At 34.3% G+C, this 17,722-nt stretch overlaps 1 protein-coding gene across 1 annotated transcript; it reads right to left on the bottom strand.

Moving 5' to 3' along the window:
• Positions 1-810: 810 nt before the first annotated feature.
• On the bottom strand, positions 811-12,161 carry LOC110111671. The gene is made up of 2 exons (XM_020843648.2): positions 11,388-12,161; positions 811-1,223 (listed from the first exon to the last, which is right to left on the bottom strand). The coding sequence occupies exon 1, from the start codon at positions 12,004-12,006 to the stop codon at positions 11,389-11,391; it is 618 nt and encodes a 205-aa protein (XP_020699307.1). The 5' UTR covers positions 12,007-12,161; the 3' UTR covers positions 811-1,223; position 11,388.
• Positions 12,162-17,722: the final 5,561 nt, after the last annotated feature.

Genomic DNA, 17,722 nt, shown 5'->3' with positions numbered 1-17,722 from the left:
ATAACAATTATGCAAATTTTTTTTTTTTAGGAACATGAACTTATGTTAATGTTGTATCCAACATTTGTTATCATAACATGCCCTATGAAGCACCAGCCCAGTTAAAAGATACATAGAGCAATTGGGCAAAAGCTTAAAAGTAAATCAAATCCTCTATTGATTCCATTTGCTTACTTTCTTTCCTCTAGAAAATGCTAAGATCTTACAAGCAAGGATTTATTTGAGACAAATTTTTTTGCTATTTTTTAAAATAATATTTTAATAATTTTTTTTTTTAAAATAGTGAACAAACAATCATAAAAATTGTCCCAAATGAAACCTGATATTATTACCCACAAAGGCTTAGGGTGATTAGTGAGCGAGCACGGTTGAAAATCCCTCATCCCGAATTTGATTCCCCTCCAGTGGGGCAAAACAAGTGTGGGGCCTGATGCCGATGGGTGGCCTTGCTAGTTTATGCGTAGGGATTAGTTACGTTGCCAAACACTTCTTTTAGAGTGGCAATAGATAGATACCCCGTTCCCAAAAGAAAGAAAGAAAAAAAAAACTGATACTACTAATACACCATTATTCCATAAGCAATATCTTATCTTCAAACGCTTTCATCATTTCTGCATCCAGCAAAAGCCTAAGAAGCAACCACCAAATCTCTACAGCTCAGTTTTTATTTTTCTATTTTGATGAATATAATATAAGAAATAATATAATTGGAAGATTTTAAGGTTTTTTTGAAAAAGGAGAATAGCATCAACATGAAGGGAAGGATACCAGCTTGTAAGATTTTGCAGTTATCTAAACAGGAGAATGGGATGCATCAAGAAGACAAGAATATCAATTTGTTGAAAATCTCTGTTACAAGGAAAAATAAGCTAATGACATTCTGAGTAGTGCAGAACAATCTTCTTTTGTTTCTTATTCATGGCAACAAATGAGAGAGGGAAGAAAATAAGTAAGAAAATAGCGCATTACAATAGTCAAATACAAAGCATATTAAATACTTCATCACCTCTATCAAATTAAAACTTTGCTATTGGGATGAAGGATTAAGACAATCATGATCCTTCTGAAACTAGAGACAAATAATTTAGTTAATGATCCCAATGATTGCAACCACATATAACAATTCATTAGCTTGATTCAAGCACACTACAAAAATGTTACCGTTATCTGGAATATTTTCTGACATATTTCTTCAAGTGATTTTGAGGCTCTGTAGAAAAAACCTGTCCATGGCATAGTAGAACATTATTATGATAATGTAGCAAAAATTCGTGCATATATGGAATTACACAACATTGATAATGATAAGCAAGTCTTGTCAGTCATAAACGATCAAATGAGCAAAAATTCGTGCAATTGTCAAGTCTTTTCATTTCTTTAAGGTGTTTATGATTCAGTGAAGGGTTGTTCTTATGTAAATCGTTGAACTAGTGATTATCAGAATTCTTAATTAGTTTGACGGCTCTTGATTAACAGTTGCCTTATGGAGAGATTATTTTGTGCGACACTGGACGGGAGAACCGTTCGGTACCGCTTGGTACCGAGCGGTACAGGCGCTCGGTACAGCTCGGTACTACACTCGGTACCGAGCGCGGTACACTTTTGAGGTGATGTGGCACATTTTTATTGGTCTCTGGACGATGTCCGGACTCCGCATAGAATAATTTGTCTGCCTTATCTAAGAACCTGGAATGAATTTATACTTTATATACATCAAATTGCCAGCAAATCAAGCCAAATAAAATGGTTTTAAAACGTTCAGTCTGAAATGTGTTTGATAGGAGACTAAGACAATTGAACAACAATCTTTTTTAAGACTTTCCCCAGGGCATGGATGTGGGGCTTTTGCTCACTCCAAAGCTGTTTGTCACCTCTGCGCGCCTCTTGCGATCCAATAGCGTGGCTTACACCCATGGCAACTGAAGATTTATTTGGCTATTTAGAAGTTTAGAACGCTACACCAATAGTCATAAAAATCAAAGACTTTTGACTCAAATTAAAACTTGTTTAGCCTAACTCGTCAACCGGATGCCTAGCTGTTTAAGGATTTTGATGAGAATCATGACCTGGATGCACAGTTGGAGAAGAAATTTGACTGAATAATTGATTGGCTTGCTTGTATGATATTGGCTCTAATTTCATTTATATGCTCATGCCAATCGGACTTCAGATTCAGGTGAAATTATAGTAAGTCTTCATTTACAATACATGTACGTTTTAACGTCCTTTCATATAAAAACCCAATTTTTAGGCACTGTTGTATTAGCATAGAACATATTTTTAACTTTTCTCTATTTATTGTTCATTGCACAAAATTTTGAACTTATAAATAAGCACAGAAATTTTTCGAGGCTTACGCCACACCTTGTAACAGGTGAAAAACCTCACCTATGCTTCCTTCTATTAGACTATTGTTGACCAACAAAATTTTGGTACAAAAAAAGGTTTGTACCAACCATTAAAGGAGGATTGATGATTAAATAACCTTCTCAAAGTTTAACAACTCAAGAGATGGATCTAAAATTTGAATGCAACGCAAGTCTACTAAAGTTTTCATATAAAATGAAAAGATTAAATACAATTTTAATATAAGAAACCAAAATCTATGAAATTTGCAGTACTGCCAAAATTACCATGCCCCAATCAATAAGCTAGAACAGAATTTCGATCATCCAAATAAATCATCTTACCACAGGAAATGAGTTTGCAATAATTTCAGTGCCCAATTTAGAAGCATATGCCGGTGGAAAATAAATCTCAAAATAATATTTAAATATTATGGGCAGCTGAAAGAAAATATGAAAATGACGAAATAACTTCATCAAACCTAAAACATTATATGGTTTTATTGATAACAACATTGATTATACAGACTATAAGAGAATTGACTTTTACTGATGGAGCACATCGAGAGCTCCTGATACTAATTATTATTATTTTTTTGGTTGCATACCCACAAGTGTTAATAGTAACATGACCAATCCCCCACTAGTGCAAAGATCAGAATTATCAATTTAATATCAGATTAATCCCCTCATATAAAAAAAGATGAAATCTCAAATTCCCTGCCCTTTAATTCTCCTTTTGGATTTGATTTGAAAACCATCACTTTGGCCCCCATTCCGGATTAAGAAAAGGTTTGGGTGTGGTCCATTTTATAGCCAACACAAAAGCTTATGCATAAATTCATGAAAATGAATGGCATTCAATATTTACAAACATTAAGCCATTTGCCAAAAGCAACAACCCACAATCTTTCTCGATTGTGGTGAAAGTAGGTGAGATTTGGTGAGGGTGTCACGTATAAGGAGTGAGCCATAATGTAATCAGACTGTTGTGAGAAATAAGCAAGTGTTGTCTAATAACACATGTAAGTGATGCACAATATTATAATCCCATTTTCATAAAGTTGGGCGAAGGTAGAGTAAGCTAAAACTTAATACTAGATTTACTTCATTGAATGAGAAGCCAAGTGAAATAGTGGGAATAATGATTTGGAGAAAAATCCTCAGCATATATTTGAAAGAAACAAAATACTACAACAACAACATCAAGCCTTTATCCCACTATGTAGGGTCGGCTATATGGATTCCTTTCTCCATTGTGTCATGTCAAGAGTTAAATTCTCAATTAAATCTAATAAAGAAAGGTCATTTCTAATATTTTCTAATCAAGTCTTTTTAAGTCAAAATAAAAATAGAAAAATTCAAAGAAAATGGGAAGAGTATTAATTATTGTATTTTGGGCATGTGAAAAATATGAGTGAAGCATAGTCGTGGATAGAGAGTTTGTGATAAATCTTTGACCTATGCAAGAATAGTGTGTTATCACATAAATGAATTATGATAAATTAATAGATGAACCACCATAACAAAAAACTAAGGATAGAAGATGATTAATAGCTGTGATCTAAATGGTATTTAAGATGCTTTATAGTAGGGCTGCAAGCGAACCAAACGTTCGACAAGCCACTCGTTAGTTAAAAAAAATTCGTTAAATATGTTCGCGAACAAGTTTGATAAGCACTAAACGAACGAACATGAACTGAACATGAACCGAACATGAACACTCATTAATTTAAATGAACCAAACATGAACACAAACAATAAAGCTCGAACAAACATGAACCAAACTTGAACAAGCTGATATTAAATGAACACAAACATGAACACACATACTCGGCTAGGCTCGGTTCGTTTGCAGCCCTACTTTATAGAATGAATTAAGTGTGGGCATAAGGGAATGCTTGAATTCACAATAGTATATATTTAAGCATAATGAAAATGTACTTTAGAAACAATAGGAGTATTTGGTCATTTAAAAAAAAATGAAAATTTAAAATATTTTTAAAATTTTCATTTAAAATAGAAAAATAGGACTAGCAGATTGACTGTCGAAACTAGTAAATTGATTGTCTGAGCATTGACTTTAGTTTATGTTATCTTATTTTAATATTTTTTTCTTAAGAAGTTCAATTTTTTTTTAATTTCTCTTCATAAGGGATGATTTCTATGGGATAAGACTGTCTTCTCTAATATGCTGAAACCATCATTCCACTAGTTTTGTTTAGTTCATTGTGCTAGTATGGTTAGATTTAATAATTGTTTCTCCGTTTCACTCACTATTTGGTTCAACCACTCATTCTTTGATCAGCTCAAACTTTGTCTATTGCTGTTTTGGGCCTTCATTTTGGCTAGGAATGATTTGGGCTTAATTAATAATTTGCCTTGCTCCTTAGGTTAGTGGACTCAGACTTTGCTTAACTTCTCCCTCATGTTGGCTTCTTTCAAGGTTGATGTTTCGCTTTGGTTGCATGAACTTCAGCTCTAACCTTGTGCCTTGCGGCTTTTTGGCCTGCATGAATCACAACTTTTTTACCTGGTTTGTGGCTCTACCTATAGAACTTTTATTACGTCCTCTGACCGGACGTAGCACTACGTTCGGTCAGAGGATTGTTACTCGATTTTTGCTCGGTATTTGGTCGGTATTGTTAGGTATTGTTTGGTAATAACGAGGAATACCGCTCTGTGAAAATCAATACCGAGTAATACAGAGCAATACCGAGCAATCCCAAAAAATACCGTGTTTTTTTATTTTTTGGGATTACTCGGTATTGCTCGGTATTTACTCGGTATTTTGTCTTCACATAATGGTATTTCTCGTTATTGTTGGTATTGCTCGGTATTTGCTCGGTATTTCTCGTTTTGTGCCTGCGATCTTAGTGCCGGCCAAACGTAACTCTACGTACATTCACGGAACGTAATAAAAGTTCCTACCTATAATATCAGCATTCAGTTGCTTGGGCAACAACTTGTGATTTTGTTCCTTTAGTTGATAGGGTTCGTGCTAGTGTGTCTTTGTTACAGTTTTACACGGACTTAAAGCTGTGGCTTTGAATCTACAATATTTTCAACTGGATATAGTTGACTCTACAGTATTTTCAACTGGATATAATTATCAAACCTATCTTCTAATCTTGTATATTGAGGAATTTATGATTAAAAATATGGGCTCCTGAGGCATGTAAAAAAAAATCTAATAATACTCCCTTGCATTTATGTTGTTTTCTCCATGCATGAGTTCTGGTGGATGCAATTCTTTCTATATTTTGGTACAATCGTTTGCTTAAATTACCCCTTGAATGAATTATGCATTTTATTTTTTTAAGGCTGCATTATCATGTCAATTAAGATACAATAATAAGTTCGATAGAAAATTAACATAATGCAAATTAAACAAAATAGAGTAAACTATGATTCTAAACAACTACAATATGATTATTATGAGGTTAAAAATATATTCACATATTCAATGGGAGGTGTAATTTTAGGCAACTTTAAATAGTATTAATAATTTAAAAGATTTCATTGAATGTTAGGATATGTCTAATATCCAAAGGGTTAAATTTATTTAAACAAAACTAATAAGACACATTTAATATTATTGGTGAAGTATTGTTAGTAAATCTACACTGATTAATATGAAGTATACGCTTGAGGAACAATATTTGCTATTTAGTGAATATAAGAATAAACTGCACGATCAATTTAAGAATTATAAAAAAATAAATATGATATTTTTTAATATAACGTAAAATTTAAAAATCTTGTAGTCAAATATTATTTACCTCAAGAATATTCTATTATCATTATCTATTTCATTAAAAATCCATAATTAAGAAGTTAAAGATGAATTGAACAAGAATTTATATAAAATACTGTACGAAACTTTATACATAGCTTTGGATATTGAGGATTTTATAATTATTCACTTTGTTAGGCCTTCATAACCTATGATTAGAATTTCAAAAGAGAATTTCTTAGCACCTCCTCTCATGCTTGTTGCATACATAACAAGCAAAAAAATCATATATGAACAAATATAATCATATTAAGGGAAATATATTTCAAATTAGATACATAAGAAGACCTTAGTTATAATATGATTCAACATCTGATATTGCTGAATTTGAATTTGCACTTATACTAGAACATGTTTGTAAGCTTGAACCTATGTAAAGTCATAATTTGAACTCAAAAGTAAAATTTTGTATAAGATCATATCTAAGCCTGAACTTCTGATAAAAGCAAATCTATTCCTGAATGTAAAATGACCAAATCAAGTTTATTTTAGTTTAATTGAGCAAATTGAGAAAGTATTATTAGCATTATCCTTTTAATGAATGATCAAACTAAAATCGATTTTATTTATTGTTCTTGATTTCTGAATTTACAAATTCATAAAAAAGCCTTATGAAGAGAGTTAAATTGTGTCAGCATTTCAGAAGATTTATTCATGATGATAAATTTAAAGGAAATTTGGAATTTAAAACTAATATATATGGCCAAATCTAAAGTGCATAATCCATCATGATTAATATTAAATTATTTAGGTTAATTTGCTTGAAAGGTCATCCATACATAAAAACATATCACATTTGTTTGGTTCTTTTATATTTTAAGTTTTTTTCATTTCTTACCCAGGAAATAAGCAATTGTATATTCATTAGTATTGTAAGTAAGTATATTAATATTTTAACAATTTCATTGTTTCTATCATGAAATATTAGTCATTTTCGTAGTTGAATGACAATAACAATGCAAAATATGCTTGAAAGATTTGGAATTCATGTGGAATTCAAACTGCTTAATAAATAATAGTTCATATAAATATTGAGAAACTTTCTACAGAAGCCATCAAAAAATTAGGTGCTAAAAAACAATACTTAAAATCATGCATCACATGAGGATGAATGCTTAAAAGTTAGAAATTCAAAAAGTTATGGTATCAGTTTAATTTTCAATGAATAACATATATGAATAAAATTTGAGACATGGCATATGCCAACAGATTAAAGACACAATTCAAAAAGTTATGGACTACGAAAAGGCAATTATGAATAAAATTTTAGATATGGCATATGCCAACAGATTAAAGACAAACATTCCATCTCAGGTCATGGCATGAGTAATGTGACTGTTAGTATTGCAAAATCACTTAGATTAACCACGTCAAATACATATGATAAGACCAAAGGTTTTGTGTCGAGCTGCCATTTCACTATTTTGTTTTTTAGAAAGATGTCATGGCTCAATTTGACTATAATTTTCTAACTAATTTTTAAAAAATTTTAAGGTGAAAAGCTGCTAAGTTACAAACATATCCACTAAAAAGTGGCGGCGGTGAGAAAATTAATATCCAATTTAAAAAAAAAAATAATTCATAATACTCACAATAACTTTCTAAAATTTTGCTTTCCTTACAACAGCTCTGTACCTACTTTACAAACAGCTACAACACCCAAAATGAAATGAATCCTAGGTTTAAGGATGGAGATAAAAATTGTGGTTAACTAAGAAACTTTATTTTTCAAAATGAAGATGTAGTGACTCATCAGTTCTTCTATCTCCATTTAAGAAATTTCATAGGTTTAGAGGCCAAATGATGCTCGATCCATGTGTAATGCACTAAAAATAGCATAGCAATACATTCTTTCTAATTGAGAGGCCTCAACTTCTCCTAGATTCCTAGCCTATATGCTAATGCACTAAAAATAGCATAGCAATAATTGCTAATAAGTTATCACTATTAACATTATCTGATATTTTTCAGCCTGATCCATTATACAGTGTATGTTTGAGGTTGTCATGAGGATACAAAGCTCTGTACTCTAAACCTTTCTGAGAAGTAAAAGTCTTTAGCCACATTAGGCTAAATAAGGACAGGAAGAAATGAAGTTTTGCTGAGAATTCAATTGCTTATGCACTCGACTTTATTTCTGCTAATTTAACTTACACTCTTCTTTTACCTACATATCAACAATTAAAGTATTAAGAAAATAGTTGACATTCATTCTATAGCACAACATTGATTACAGACGAAAATAGAAACTTTACCATCCTTTACAACTGCTACAACATCCAGTTCCTCTAGATTTCCCCTTTTTTATGAAGTTCATTTTATATTTTAAATAGCAGGTTATACAACATCTCTAATTTAAAACAAGGTTTTAAAGCTTATTTTCAATTAGCCAATAATAAAACTTTTAGTTTCAGTTTCAACAGTTTTATCGATTTCAGAATTTGATTTTGACTTTAGTTTTGAAATTTTTTGTTATTAAAATGTATTTAAGGTGTGAAATAAAGAGGATTGCCTGATTGGAGCTAAAAATATGACATACATAAAATTTGATGGGATGTCATCAATATAATTATAGTAAAATTTTGATGAATTTCAAGAGTTTTAGTAAAGTATTGTTCAAATTTTATAAGTTTTCATTGAAACTTTTGAGTTTGTCCAAATCTTCATTAAAACTCTAAAAACCTTTGAAGCTTAAAACTATGAATACAAGTCACTTGAAATAGATAATACATATAATTGCATTAGGTAATTTAGTGAGTCATGTGAGTTTATAGATTATTAGGCTTATTAGGCTACTTAATAGGTTACACCATTAGTGCTGGCAACCACTAGTGAATTACACCTCTGTCTCGATTCATCAAGATCCAACAACGTTTCCTTGATCCACCTAGATTCAGCCACGAATCATCACACTGGCCTAGATCTAATCACTCATATGTCTGCCTTTTCACTTCCATAGCCGCTAGTTCTAGCACTATTTGCTTCCCAAAACCCCTTAGCACCAGATCCCAACATCAACTGCTCCTATGCATTGTTCCTGGCCTTATGCCACCATCAATGGCCAAATCTGCCTACACTTTGTAGTCACCAAGCCACCTCAATGCTAGATCCACTCAGATTCAAGATGTCTAACTCAATTTTGTCAAAATTCATCCATATTAGGGGTTTATCCAGCTTGAACTCGACTCGCTAACGAGTCGAGCTTATCGAGTCATGAGTTTGATCCCAAATTTGAGCTCATATATTACAAACTAGCTCAAGTTTGGCCTGGTTCGGCTCATCAGCATGTCAAGCCAACTCGATTAATATCAACTGACACATTAGCATTTATATTCTAGCAAAATAAATCGCTTATTGTCCCAATTTGAAATTCATTCATGCCTTTTCAAGTACAATTAGCAAATTGGGGCTCCTGTCTCAAGCTCACATGATGCGATCAAGCGATCACACCACATGATGCAGTCAAGCGATCACGCCCAACACCTATTAGATATAAACTTTTGTTTGCCCTAGGTCTAATCCCTATGTCTATTAAAACTTAAGCCACAAATCATCTTCTCTTATAATTCACAAACCTTAACATCTACTCCCTTCATGCCTCTGGCTTGTCACTCCAAATCTCATTTTTCAAGCCTGTAAGAGTGGAGACAGACTATGATTCAATTCTGAAAAGGAGGAAGGCTGCTTCTTCTTTAAAGTATAAGCCACTCCTCTCATTTATTTCTTAATTTAAGGATTTCTATTTTTTTACAAATATTTTTCCTAAAATCAAAAAGCAAACTAAAATCAAAGAGCAAGTATGATTATTTTCAATTTATTTCTCTTTTTTAGACATTTATTTCTCAATTGCTTGCATGCACCACTTGAACTTCAGGTTTTAATCTATTTTTCTCTTCATATTGTTTTTTTCATTCATATCAATATAAGAAACCAAGCTCCAAAAACGAGTCAAGCCGAAGCTTTCTTATCAAACTCGTCCATTCAAGTCGAGTTCAGTCCTCATATTTTCACTTGAGCTCGAGAACTATGTATAAATTAAACGAGCTTGGCTCAATTAAGCAAGAACTCAAGTCATTTATAGCCCTACTACATACCCACTTACAACATCATCCTCCTACATGGACTCCACACACCTTCCCCTTAAACGCTACAATTTGGATCTCATATGTCTCAAACCATTGCAGCCTTCCAACCAATGGCACAAATTTCAATAGATTTTATCATTTTTTTCAATCATTTATCTTTGCTTGAACTCAAGGGCAAGGTCAACATCAAGGGGTGCAAAACGATATGCATAATCATAACAGAGTAGCTTAGCGAATCATGTGACTTAATAGTTTTTTAGGTTTCTTAATAGGCACTTCTTGGCCATGCATTGCTATAAATACTAGTCCTTGGGGGAAATTAGGGCATCAAGAAACAAGCAAGAAGACAGACTCATTCCCTCTTCCCCCAAAATTACCTGGTGTTGCAGACATATTATATTGCCTAAATCCCTTCTCCAATCCCTTTAACTGGAGCTTTAGGCAAGCTAGTAATCATTTTAATGCAATGTTATTATGTATTTTTTTTCTATGATTTCATGGTTTTGTTTACAACATGCAAACTAGTTCTTAAAACAATTGTTTTTAAGCAATTTCATGTAATATATTAATTTTGATCATGATAAGGTTCGTGTGCGATATTATATTTCCTTGTTCAGTAGAAGCATTTGATTGTGTCAGAAGGAAACATCAAATGATAGTTTTAGCATCATAAATTTTAAATAGGGTATACAAGTTTATAGATGGGATGAGCATGGTAATTTAGTAAACGCGATGGTTGCTATCTCGTGAACATGAATATGGTATAGAAAGACTCCATAACAAGAGCTAAGAAACAATGCAACATAAGCTTCAATCGGAAACAGATGGCACGGTTATGGACTGCCTGGCACCAGCAATGCTATCAAAGATAAGTTCGAATGATTTCAGAGCCTGGTTTTGTTTTTACATTTCAACTTACATTACCATTTGAAGATTATCATGCAAAACAATCGCAAGGTCAGAGAAAAACATAGCATTGAAGATATCGCTTACCAATGATCCAGACTAAAAACCCTCGAATTTCATTAAAAAGGACACTTAAAGCTCATTGCCGGAGAAAACTCAAGATTTAGAGAAAAACTAGAACCGAAAACCCTCCGCATCTAGAATACCAAAATTTAGATCCTAAAAAAAAAAAAAATTAGCAAGGTTCACCCATACCTCAAGCCTCCGCATCACCCCCAAGCGGAACCGAAAAGATCTCCCGCACTGGCGAGAACTCCACTAACCCAATATCCATCGCGTAGCCAGAGACCGGTAGCTTCAGATCCCTAAGTATGCAGAAGGCCTCTCCCATCCGGCTTCTCGGCACGTCTATTGCCACAGGACAGTGAGGCACCCACGAATCCGGCCGGAACTCCTCCGCCGCCTCTACCCCCTCCTTCCGCAGCATCTCGCAGAGCTGTGTGTGGAGCCCAAGCAGCGCCGAGGTCGGGGTCGGACCCAGAAAGAGAACCCCACTGCCGCCGCTGCCGCCGGGAAATGATGCCACGGAGGAAAGAGAGACCGGGAGGGGTTCGAGGCGGGCAGCGAGGGATCGTACAGAAGGGAGAAATCGGGCGGGGTCGATCGAGGGGCTCGAGAAGAGAGTGATGTGTGGTCGGGCGGCAATCTCAATGAGCTGCGTGCTGATCTGGCGGCGCGCAAGCACGTTCCACGCCTTGAGGACTTGGTTCTCGAGGGCCGGATCAAAGTATAGCTCCACGGCATAGCCTAGCCTCGCCGGAGCCGCCGCCTCCATAGCAACCATCTCCGGCGCCGCGACCGCCGCCGAAGACATCGCGATCGCTCTGGTGTTCGGCGTTCGGTGCTAGGATTGTACGGTCCGGGGAAAGGGGACGGGAAAACGAAGGGAAAATACAAGCCAAGGGTACTTCGTGGGTGATGGATTCGCAGTAGTTAGAGAAGTTAGAGAGCCTTTTCACTCTTGGAAACTGTCCCCTGCTTAAAACAGTGGTTGGGTTACAATGATTTTTGTGTTTTATTAGGATATTTAAGTCAAATAATATAAATCTATTCATAATCAGCCTATATATATATATAATTGATTAGTCATTTAATTTCTATAAAATGTATGTTGGAGCTGACTTGAATTTGGCTCAACTCCTATTTGTTCATATTCTTGATTGTCATTCGCTTCACAGATATGTCGGGGGTTCAAGCGGACAGCACCTCCTCACGGGATAAATTTTTATTGTAAAGATATTTTTGGAATTCAAATTAATAAATAAAATGATAAGTTCTCTTTACTATCTCTCTTTATATTTGATTTATCGTTCCCTAAAAATAGCACCTCAACACAAAGTGTTTAATTATATTGGGACAATTGCCTAAAGATCATGGTATTTTAAATTTTTTTTTTTTTTTTTTTTTTTTTGGGGGGGGGGGGGGGGGGGGGGGGGGCGGGGGGGGGGCTCGGCTTAAGGTGGATCCGCCATTTTATGTGCTTGAGACTCGAATTCAAGTTTTTTTTTATTGATAGTCAAAACTTTCAATGAACTAAGATGAGCTATGTGGTTCAAATGGATTCAAATGCCGCCAACTTCCCTAGTAATATGGAGGTTGTGAGTCATCTTTACAAAAAAAAACTTGTGTGGCATATATTGAATTAAATTGATTAGATGAGAAACAAATATTGATGGGCTAATATATGTGGCATATTTGTGATGATTGTTGTTATTAGATAATTGTTAATGCAAGAAGAATCTCATTTAGACCTAAAGTTGATTGCTGAAGCACAATTGATATTTTTATGTGTAGAGTCTATTTTTATTAGAAGCCATGGCACAAACGCCATTCTCTTGCATAATGGCATCTCCATTCGAACGCCATTCGAAACTTTGCGGCTTGTGAGAGCGTCCAACCGAGCGGCATTCAGAAATCCATTTTCGTGCTTTGAACAGTGGCCCGCACTACTAGCAAACTTTTTTTTTTTTTTTGAAGAAAAAAAGAGAAAGAATATACACATAATAGGTTCAAGAAAAATTGACAACCTAAACCAACCAGATTGGGCATGTTTAGGCAGAGCCAACCCAAGCAGCAGTGGACTGACTAATTCAATTAATATGGAGCCATTTATCATACAACATTGTAACTACTTTAATGTTATATAAAATTTCATATTTAAAATATGTCCTCTGGTATGGTTTATGGTTGTCATAGCTATTATGATTGTATTATGCTATATGATATTATGTTATTTAACAAATACAAAACTTATTCAAACATTGAACCAAAATTCTTCCAAATTGCAATTCAACTATTATCTATATTTTACTAACAACATTTTACGCAAACTTTATTCAAATCATGTTCCAATTTTGATCGAAAATTTTCTTTTTTAAATAACAATGTTTAATTAGGGTTCGAAGAATGTTCAATTATTGATCAAATTTTTATAGAATATAATTTCAAACTTAATCAAATTTTATTCGAATTTATTTAAATCAAATTTGATTGCAATGGACTGAAAAGATATAACTATACTAAAAATTTTGAAAGACATGGGTATCAAAAGGTATTAATACATATAAAAACCTTAGAAGATATAAATCTCATAAGATATATGATCATTTAAAACCTCACATATAGAGAGAGATAGATCATAATATGTGCATTTGCTAAGCTTAATTATAGACTAAGGCTTTGTTTGAGAGAAGTTTTTTATTGCTTTATAAAGCAGTTTTTTAGTACAAAAAAATTTTGAATTAGAAATTTTGTACTAAAAAAATGTATCATAAAGTAGTAAGGAAGCTATCTCAAATGAAACCTTAGGCTTCATTTTGGATAGCTTTTTTACTGCTTTCTAAAGTAGCTTTATGTACAAAATGTTCTAATTCAAAAAAAAATTTGTACTAAAAAATTATTTCATAAAGCAAAAAAAAAAATTATCCCAAATAAAGCCTAAAACATTCTTAAACTAAGCACATATTCTTGTGATGCTAATAATAATTCTTTGAAAATAAGAGCATCATTCAAAGTAATTAATTAAAATAATCTTAAAGTAAATGTCTTAAAGAGTTTTAAAACCTAAAGCATCATACCTCACATAAAAACAACCACAACATGCATGAAAAATCCAAAATCCTTCTGCTCCCAAACTTTTGTGCTGGATTATGTGACTCTAATACAGATTTTTCTATAAAATTTAAATTTATAAACAGCCTAGAAGATTTATGTTGATGTACAGTAGTCTTCTATGTAATCCTGCCAAGTGCCCAAGTATTAATCAAATCAGCAAAATCAACTGAAAAAACAAATAAACAAATATATAAATTTTGTTTAAACAGAATAAGCAATAGAGACCGGTCAAGGGCGGATCCACCTTAAGTTCGGGTGGCAATTGCCCTCCCTAAAAAAATAAAAATAAAAAAATCTTTATTATATGATTCTTTATGTAATTTGTCCCCGTTTATCTATTTTTTAGTCTTTATTATAACGGTTTTTAGGCAATTGCCCAACATAACTAAACATATTGTGTAGAGATGTCTTTAGGTCGAACCCTGTCAGGATATTTATGGAAAAAGTCTACAAAGTATGGGCTGCAAAGTCTACAAGAAAAGCATCTCAATCACATTTTTAGGCTTCGTTTGGGACGGCTTTCTTACTACTGCTTAAAATGATTTTATAGTATAATTTTTTAAAAAAATTTGTAATAGAAAGCCGCTTTATGAAGGAGGAAGAAAGTCGTCCCAAACGAAGCCTTAGTGTGCGTTTCGATCTAATAGGAAACAAAAATCTATTATTTTATCTAATGTAGAGGCAAACATAGCGTTGCAGGCAGCAATAATATGAGGATTATGGAATTAGTTTAGATTGCATTCTAATTAAGCGTAATAACACTAGTAGAATCAACTAAGAACCTCATTCTATAATAAAAAATCAAACACAATGAGCTAGATATCACTTCAATCAAGATCATATAACTCCAAGCCATGGTGAAATTTAAGTTTCGTTGAGGACGACTTTTTTACTGCTTCTTAAAATAAGCTTTTTAATACAAAAATTAAAAACTTTGTACTAAAAAGCTGCTTTAAGAAACAATAAAAAAATCATCCTAAACGAAGCCTTAATTTCAGAAACATACAAAATGCACACAAAATTGCCTAATTCTAGACTTTGAACATGATATGATTGGAGGTTGTGCATACAAATGGTGCGATGTTCTTTAAGCAATGCACATGCATTCTATGAAAAAAAAGCTAGAAATGGGCTTTTTTTATGATATATATATATATATGTATATTGAACGAAATATATCAAATAATGCTTGGATGTTGGCTGGATAATTAAACCATATCGAATGGTAGTTATTAAGTAACTTTTTAACATTTGCAAATAGCCTAATAGTATTTTCCTAATGACACTTACATGTGCCCTCCCACACGAAAAATTATTATGTCCGGACAAATACCGAGTGATATCGAGTGATATCGTAGCACCTGCGATTCAATGAACGAAAACAGGGGAACAAGCTAGATAAACTCCAGGTCACTGTGGAGTTGATAGTATTTATTGTAAAATAGAAAACTCTGTCTTCATCCTTATATCTCTGGATACTATATACCAGCTTTTACTATAAGTGTAAACAGAGGAAAAGGAAAATCTTTTACTATGTAACTAACTAAAGCAAACTAAGTAGTGGAACTTGAATTCAAAATAACGGAATTAGCTAGCATATGTTAAAATGGGATAAGATACTTCGTGGAACTGCATAAGCCGAGGATGCTCCGCATCACCGAGTGCTATATCGAGTACGGTACCGAGCGCCCAAGTGATGTGGCGCTTTGTTATTGGTCTCTGGATGCATTCGGTGTCCGGACATAATAATTACTCCTAATGAGTCAATAATATTTTTCAAAATTTATCTTTAAAAATAGAGTGTTGCCTACATACTCGCATGAGCTTGAAAAACATAGCTCCATAAATCAACTTCATAGGTAGTGGTGGTGGTTCACATTGGACAAGAGATGGGCAATTCGGGCTTCTTTGGGGTTTTGCATTTAATGCAAAGAGAGTATCAAGCAAACAAGTGGAATAAATGCTTTTGTCTAAGGCAGACAAGCACGGGTTGGGAAAGTCGCTGATCACTTGACAACTTCATTAAGGATCAGAACATATCAAACTTGTGCTCTTTCAATGGTCCAGGCTCAGGGAAGGGTCTCCAACCTCTCTTGGCTACATGACAGACACTTGCTCAAGGCATAATCACAGGATCTCTCTCTGTAGCTAAGTCAGCCAAGTAAATTAAAAAAAAAAAATAATAATAATAAAATATGTACAAAACACTAATTAAATGACCACCTCAAATAAATGGTATAAAAATGATGATGATATTTGTTGCGGGCTGAAAGATACGCGGCGATAGAGTTTGTAAATTTGCGTCTGAGCGTTGTACGAATATTCAGCACAAAAACAGAAAAGAGAATGAACACCATAATTTTTACGTGGAAAACCCGAAAGAGGGAAAAAACCACGGGGCCACGCCCAGTTGAAATAATTCCACTAGTGTTTGTTTGAAGTACAAAGATCGATTCGTCTCACAAGTTGAGACGATCAGTTTTACAATCAGCTCTAACAAAGTTTACTAAAGTTATGCAAAATCCGCGTCGTTTCCCGAAAATCCGACAGGTTCCGGCCTTATTCAGGCGGCGGGAAAAGCTCCGGCGTGGTCGAGGAGGAGGAAATTCCCCTTCCCTTCTCTTATTTCCCTTCCTTCTCTCTCTCTTCACTTTAGTCCCCTTTGTGAAGATGTGAGGGCTCTATTTATAGTTTTCTGGAGTGGCATAGCTCGTAATAGGGCGTGAGTCAGGGGCGAATAGGGAGTGGTCGAATGGACGGCCATATTGAATCTTATGATTGTGCACCGTTTGTTTGGACATTTGAAGCGCCTTAGCGATTTGTCCGGAATTTTCAAATCTTAGGGCTTGTTGGGATTCGTCTCGTCGGCCGCATTCGAGTATAAGCTCGTTAAAATCGAAGACCGTTTGGTAACTCAAATTGTGGTTTGAACCTTCCAACAGCGCTTCGGGTCCTTGAATTGGACCCATTTGGGCTCGGATTGGGTTGAATTTGGTGTCGTTGGGTTCGTATTTCCGAGACGCTCAGTTTGATTGTAAGCTCGCTGAAATCAGAGTTCATGTGCTCCCGGGTTTAATTTTTGAAGTTTTCAGGTTGATTTTTGCCTCGAGATTCGTGCCCGATCAAGATAATTTGTTAAGAATATATCAATATTAATGATAATTAAGTGATCGGCACACTTCAAATTAAGGCCATCGTTGCATTAATCTGTCATGGTAACTTCTCGAGCTGAAGTTGTTATGTGTGGAATCCGATTGTGTTGATCAATTTGATTTTTTTTATTGTCTCGGATCTCAAAGCTTGTCGTGTTTGCTTGGGGTGTGAGGGGCTTACCCGTCCTTGAATTCGGGTGAAAGCCGCAGAGTTGTGTACCCGAGTGCCTTAGCGTTGTGTTCCCGAACGCCACAACGCTGAAC

Source organism: Dendrobium catenatum, unplaced genomic scaffold (genome assembly GCF_001605985.2).
Source record: "Dendrobium catenatum unplaced genomic scaffold, ASM160598v2 fragScaff_scaffold_1446, whole genome shotgun sequence".
Lineage (NCBI taxonomy): Eukaryota > Viridiplantae > Streptophyta > Magnoliopsida > Asparagales > Orchidaceae > Dendrobium > Dendrobium catenatum.
Note: the sequence above shows the minus strand (reverse complement) of the source record. Positions and strands in the feature narration are given on the sequence as shown.

Excerpts from the sequence above, each read along its gene's own strand:
- LOC110111671 (XM_020843648.2), bottom strand. The coding sequence starts at position 12,006 with ATGTCTTCGGCGGCGGTCGCGGCGCCGGAGATGGTTGCTATGGAGGCG.